The sequence below is a fragment of the Etheostoma cragini genome, chromosome 17 (assembly GCF_013103735.1).
Source record: "Etheostoma cragini isolate CJK2018 chromosome 17, CSU_Ecrag_1.0, whole genome shotgun sequence".
Lineage (NCBI taxonomy): Eukaryota > Metazoa > Chordata > Actinopteri > Perciformes > Percidae > Etheostoma > Etheostoma cragini.
In genome coordinates, this window is record NC_048423.1 from 12,685,284 (window position 1) to 12,692,613 (window position 7,330).

The 7,330-nt window shown below is 37.9% G+C and overlaps 1 protein-coding gene across 1 annotated transcript in view; it reads right to left on the minus strand.

The window, feature by feature from the left end:
* Positions 1-1,157: 1,157 nt before the first annotated feature.
* The window catches only part of cxcl12a (chemokine (C-X-C motif) ligand 12a (stromal cell-derived factor 1)), an 8,929-nt gene continuing 2,756 nt past the window's right edge, over positions 1,158-7,330 (minus strand). Inside the window, exons 2-4 of the mRNA XM_034898041.1 lie at positions 6,994-7,111; positions 5,901-5,984; positions 1,158-2,950 (exon numbers count right to left, since the gene is read on the minus strand). Of these exons, the coding sequence (XP_034753932.1) occupies positions 2,923-2,950; positions 5,901-5,984; positions 6,994-7,111 (230 nt within the window). The 3' untranslated portion in view covers positions 1,158-2,922. The remainder of the gene's footprint in view (positions 2,951-5,900; positions 5,985-6,993; positions 7,112-7,330) is intronic.

Sequence of the window (7,330 nt, forward strand, 5' to 3'; positions counted from 1 at the left end):
CTCAGGTTTGGTGATGAATATGTGAAACACCTTGGGATGAGCGGATCTGTGGTGTGTTTATTTAGGTTTGGTGCCCAACTAGCCTCAAGTACCAACATGACACTGACATAGATTACTTAAGTACATCTTCCAATAATTAATTCAATCATGTTGTTCTGTTACACTTCAGAAAACGTGATGTGCTGAGGAACAATGTTTAAAAACACCTCATTTACTTTCCACCGCCTCTCATTTAATCGAGACTTTGTTATAGAAACCTCTTTATATGTTTAAATTGGCTGTTTAGTTACTTAGACACAACACATTTTATATGAATGAGCTAATTTTACAAGCAGTGTGATGTTTTCAGACATTTCTTTCTTTTTGTTCTGCATTTTCAGGTCAATAATATATAACTTTTACTACACCTCAGGCTTCATGGCACCAGTTACACAAGCTGCATGGTTTAACTGGTGGGTACTGGCAGTGATCCCAAGAGCCCAATGAGTTAGGTACTATTACAAGCAACTGCTTTTCATTAGAGGAAATATCATATTTGTATGTTTTTTTGCATCCCATACAGGCAGTGATAATGTAGATACGTTCACAATACAATATTGATGATAGAAGGCAAATGACGTGAGCAAGTTTAATTGAAATATTTTCAGTAAAATGGTCTCAGAGTAATAATCGTTAACACTTTATGAGGATGTGTCTTATGTATGATTAATATTTCACACAACATACACAACAAGCTGCCAAATCTTCACATTACTAGGGAGGAAAATACTTGTTGCTACTTATGGAGCTCCGCAGTGATATCAACACAATCAATCATACAGTGATTATATAACATTTCTTTCCACTCAAAATTGGCACACAAGTGCTAAAAAAGTGGCTGAATCAACGGCTTTATCTCACACGAGTGCTGCTGATGCTGTTTTACCGCTTCACCCGGACTTCAAAACCAGTATCAGTACACAAAGCAAAATTGGTTGTGGAGTTCCATTCAAAGCCCTAATCTCTCCTTGATGTTTCAGCAGAACACTCTCATCACATAAACTACTGTGCTCCGCCTCACATAATTCCCTTTGAGGGAAGTTAAAAGTTCATCCCTTTTAGCTCTAATGTTTTCTTAATGGTGGCTTGTTGAGTTAATAGTTAAATAACAAGCAGGATCATTGTCCTTGCATTTAATTTGCCTTTGTGAGTAAAGCTAAACACATGTTCACACATCAAAGTCTATAGATTTACCCTCTGACCCCCTAGTACAGTAAGAGTACAGCAGCTGCGTGTTGGCTCTGGAAAAGCTGGCTTTACACTGAATATAAAGCTGTAAAGAGTCACTTAACTGTGTGTGTGTGTGTGTGTGTGTGTATGTGTGCAATACTAGATATAAGTGTGTATGTTTATGAGGAAAATTTTTGTAACATGTATAGGAAAGTATACATTAAAATAGTAATCATACCATTTTAAAGATTTCCTTTCCTTACTGACCAACTGTATAGTTCTACAGTAAAATGTTGGCTGGTTGACTTAATAGTGAGAGTACAGTTAGATTTAATATTTAAATGCATAAAAGAGTACAAAAATAAACATTTGTATAATATTTTAAATGTGACGGAGACGTTAAATGCAGCTACACATTCAATGATCAAAAAGAACAGAATGGCGACAGCATGATTAACATAAAAGAATACAAAAAACAATTAAACGATCAGACTTAGTGAATAATAGTAAATGTTGTTGTTAAACATGAATACGTTGTATATAAAGTGCATTGCTATCTGCATGACAGTTGTAGGTAGTTACATTCATGTACATGTATTTATTGTCATTAATAGTACAACTACTTTCTCTACTGTGGCTCCCAGCATAAAAAAGTGTTTTAACTACTGATGTGGTTAGTGTTCAAATTGCAGTACACCCTTGTGTACATTTATACTAAGAGTTTATTTCAATCTTTTTGACAGCTCACTGTGATTCGTGAGTGTCACCATTTGCTCTTAACATCTCTCCTTAAACAATACAGCTCTACAATTCCAGTCAATTTAGACTTATTGGTCGCTCAATTAAACTTGTTTTGGATCCAGATGTTAAGCTTTTCTCTAAGAATGAAAAAAACAGGTACGTTGGGTAACACAGGGTTGCATGATTACAGACACAGAACTGCTCAGGAAATGCTCGAGCTCTTCTGGCATCCTAATTTCCATCACAAAAACATTGTAATAGCCATTTTTACTAGGATCTTATATTCACTATGGGGGTAGCTGGCCCCCATTGAAATTCCACAGTGCTAATTAACTCGAAACATGAAATACGACTTGGCAAACTCTGCGGCTCTGCTTGTTTTTAGAAGAGAAACTATACATTGTTGTTCATTTTATAAAATTTAAAATGAAAAACAATTACGATAAGCAGATCCTATGTTTTGGATTAGAGTCAATAAATCTGTATTTTGCTCATTTAGTAGATGAAAGGACTCAGCTACTTGCAAGTGGGATGGTAACTCGTGTTTGTTGTTGAAAATTCTCCCACTGACCAACATCTCCCCCTTTAAACACTTTGACCCCGGGGTCGATCCTTTTTCTTAAATGACAGAGGCCAGAAAGATGACAAAATCTCCAAAAAATAGCTATTTACTGTTAATGTCATTAACAAAAAAAGTATAAACATTAGAGTTAGAAAAACATACACACACGGATATAATTGCACTTTGCACTAATAACGTCTACAATCTCTATAAGTGGTGAGAGGGGTGATGGTGAAGACTGCGACAAGGCCGGTAAATGGTGTTCACGATGAAGAGTTGTAGGTTCATTCCATGCAAAAGGCCGCAGCGTGGCAGCCGTGATAAGTGCTGTTTAACATACCAGATGATCTCATATCATATGTTACATAGCTGTGATGGTTCAAACCCTCAGTGATGGCGTGATGGTGTGTTTAGTTGTCCTGCTTGGATTTCTTCAATCTGGAAGGAAAAAGCAAATTTGGTTTGAGTTTTATGAGAACTAAATAGATGTAATGTGGAAGAGGGTCTGGCTAGTTCACACAGCATTCTGGGGTGGGAGAAAAACGTGCTCTGCTTTATTGGCATTTCTTTTAACCAAAACCAATAGTCTTGGGAAAATAGCAAAATAGCGTTGAGAAGGAACTTGTTTTGGTAGAAAATGTGCACGTTCAAAAGTTGTTTTAGTTGTGCAACAGAAAACTCAGGTTGGCCAGATAGTCTAGCCAGCTGTCTGGATTCACCTTGCACAGATCTAAGAAAAGTAAGGATGCACCAAATCCAGGATTTAATTTCGGATTCGGACGAATATTGGGCATTTGACGGGGTTCGGATTTGGCCAAATCTTTTTCATCAAACAAAACCCTACGCGTGCACTAGGCTAATTTCACCCACCCAACATGACTTTATCATACACTGGTTAGTGAAAATTTGCCGAACGAAATTATCACTCCGGCTTTTCTACAATGTGAAAAGAGCGTGTGAATTCAACATTCTTACAGTTCCAACATTCTTACTTAAGTTCTTACATTATTTCATTAATGTGTTTATTGTTTTAATGGGCTGAGGATGGTATTTGGTTTTGAATTATGGATTTTTGATATTTTGCCATTTGGATTTGGATTTGGTGCATCCCTAAAAAAAAGGTTAACTATAATCTCCATAAATGGACCAGAGTTTAAGATGCCAGTACAAAGATAGAGTGAAACTCCTGTGGAATTTCCATCGCCAAGAGAGCAATCCTGGAAGTGGAACGTCAAGGACATAGACTACATAGTGGGTTACTGACGTCCAAATTATGTTAACCCAACAAGAAATGATTATAAAAGATCACTCTGAGTGACAAATACAATTTACATCGTGTTCATTTGGACAAACCTTTGGCTGTAAAAATGTAACTAGTTAACAGCATATTGAAAAGAAATAGTTAAGTTAATGAGTATTTGGTCAGCCATGACTGGATGCCAGGATTACAATGGGAAAGTGCCAACAATCCGAAACAGAAACATCTGCTTCAAGTTAACACAACCAAAATGGTTTTGACTTGCAATCAAGAACTTAACATTTTAGTTTATCCAGCATTCCCTTTTAGCTGGTTAATCAGTCGCCTTTTAGCCCATAATTCAGTTGGCCATCTCTGACTCCAATGCATTCAGTCAATGACATGTTGACAGGTTGAGTTTATATTTTCAAGAAAAGCTTTTTGTAAACTTCTGACTTCATTACTGACTGAAATATAGCATTCCTAAAGATGTTATTTTGAAGAACATTAATTTGCAGCAGTTTTAAAGTGATAAACACATACCTCTTCACAAACCGTATATTTACAGTATAAACACTAGTGCATGGGTGGGCAGTTTAATTATTGACATTGGAAAAAAACTCAGTAAATGCTCAACCACATTTCACCTGATAAAAAGGTTATCATGGTCTTATTTACCAAACTAAAGAGTAGCATAATGCATGACTTACAATCGTGTGCCTTTAGACACATTGTAAATAGGTGTGTCCCTCCTATATACTGGATGTGTAATTGGAAACACATTAGGTCTGATCCGATGTAAATGGCCACCGTCTACTCTTTACATGGGCTGTTTTGTTATGCAGAGGACTGTTCACACCTCAACCAGTCAAGGGCTCCACAATCATCCTTGAGACAGACAGTCTGACTGCGGGCCTGTGGGTGGGTGTTGAGTGTGTAGGTCAGGAATGGAGCATCAACATCCTCAATGGATAAGTGACTGTTGTGTGTGCATTTAGTTATCTACAGTACATTCAGTTTTTGCATCCCTAAACTTGCTTTTGTTTTATCTGTCCGCTACAGGGGTGCTCAATCCTTAGAAGTATGTGACTACACAGAGCTCAGGATGGCAACTTGATCCCTTCTATAAACTTTATGGTGCCAAAGTTTTCTCAGAAAAGTGTCTCTGAGCAGGAAGGAGACAGTTGATTTTGGCAGCAACTTTTGTCCCTTTCTTTCTCTGACAAACTAATAAATAATTGTAGATGGAAGTTTAATTAATGTTACATTAAGTGACCAAACAAGAAAGTTAATTCTATCAAGTTACACTTATATCAAGATGAAAACACTGTTAAAAATATACAATATTTTTACACCTGTGTCTTACATAAACAGTGATGGTCAAGGAGGACCACATAACAGCACTTCAGTAAGAGTTGTCCTCGGGTCAAATACGACCCATTTAAAAAAGTTTCTTTATCAGAAATATGGGTTTCTTTTAGCCAAATTTTAACAACAAAGTAAGATGGATGGTTCGCTATAATGCTTTTCACATGTAAAATAAATGATCAGTTCACTTCTTTCATTTAATATGGGGAGAAAAGAACGTTGAAAAAAGTTTCAAAAATGTTGAAGAAGATTCAATAAACATGGGAAGAAAAAACAACAAAAGGTGCAGAAAAAAATTAACGAAGACCTCGGGAAAACAAAACGTTGAAAAACGTAACAAAAACCTTGGGGTTAAAGCGACAAATGTGTTAAAAAAAGACGACCAAAACAAAACACAAAGTTGAATGGTCCACGGGAAGACAGCACAAGGGTTAAAATGGTTTAATATTACAGTATGTGTAGAATCCCACATCAAGCCCACAGTTTGTGTGTGAAAGTGGAATCGGTCTCCACTCCTGCTTGGTCATGTACCAGCATGTCTCAAGTTTGGGCTTCCCACTATAAATTGAGCAATTAAGAGCTGTCACTCTTACAATTGTGTCTTGATAGATGTCCAAATGTGCTTTTGAATTCTTTATGTGACATTTCTTTACAGAGTAAATGATTTTATAGTGCTCCAGACCAATTTTGGTAAAGGTTGACAAATGCCAGCAGAGAACAGAACCATGTATTGCAGCAAACACACAGTCCGTGACCAAAACCAGTCTTTGCTGTTCAACTTACTTGTTGAGGGCGTTCTTCAGGTAGTGCTGCAGCCACCGGATCTCTGGGTTCACACACACTTCTTTGTTACTCTTCAGCTTGGCACTGATCAGAAAAAGGGAAAATGTTCAGTATATGTCAAGTATGCCTCAGTTGAAGATGAAAGAGTGAATTATGCTAAGCCAGTGAATTGTGGTGTCTTGATACATTGTTATTAAAAAGAGTGAATTAACACTACTTTGTCGATTTGACACAGAGACAGCTTTTTTACAATGCTGACCAATCACTCTTTTACCCCATATGTGACGCTGCTACAGCTAAAGAGCATGTGTATTCAGCCAGTTCTCAAAGATCATATCCCGTAGGTTTGGTGTTTCACCCTTGATTGAACTACCTAATTAATGTGTTGTAAAAAATTTAGGAATGGAGGTATGAGTGGTCAATCCCTCAACATGAGGCTGAAGTCTAAATCTAGCATAACCCTGTGGTTATTTACAGAATGGGTCAAGACTGGATCATGTGTCTCCGTGTGGGCGATCATGCCTCCTTTGGCACACACGTCCTGTTTTTGAGTAACAAAAAATCAGTTTTTCCTTTTTCCTGTGCATATTTATTATCTTTGTAAAACCTGCCAATTATATTTCCTCCACATTTCACAGCACCTGGAGTTTTCCTGTCAGTAGAAACTAACTGCATTGTGCTTGTGCTACTCAACACTTTAACTTGTACATTCCCAAAGGATGTACAAGAAGGAAGCGCTGTGTGACAAGCAAGAAGCTAAAATGATTACAAAAAACATATGTATTGCTCTTCTGCTGAAAACAAACGTGCTTCCAATTTCCACCTCTTTTTCTCATTCACTCATACTCAAATGGAGCACTTCCTGTGTGGATGCGTCGGTGGGCCAGCAGTAAATGCTTTCTGTGCATGTGTGTGAAAGCAAGTGGCGGAGGGGCGTGTGTGCACAACTCCTTTCTCTGGCCTGTCACCTCCTTGAGATTGATGGTGAGAAATGGCCCACAAGGAGAAAACCTGTCAGACTTTTTAAAGCCAGGGTGGAAAACATGAAATTCTCTGTGTCAGAGTGGGTGCCAGCCCTAAAATCAATACTCACATCACTTGGAAGGGACAGTTGGGTGTGTGGATGAACCTGAGCTCTCGAATGTAGCCTCGTGGGAGGTTGTTGACTGTTGAACGACAGTAGCATCTCTCCACCAGACTGATGGGCTTTGCTGAGAAACAGAAGAAGCAACTCATTTACAGCAACAAATGTTTCAAAGACAGCAATTAAACGTACATAAGATTAGAAACTACTAGATATATTAAATATAAATAGCTAGAGAAATGTCTGCACTCATGAAAACCACCCATGCACTGCACTGTACATCCCAGGGCCGTTAATGTTGACAGAGTAGGCTGTGCTGTTGCACTGGGGCCTGTTGGGGGGGGGG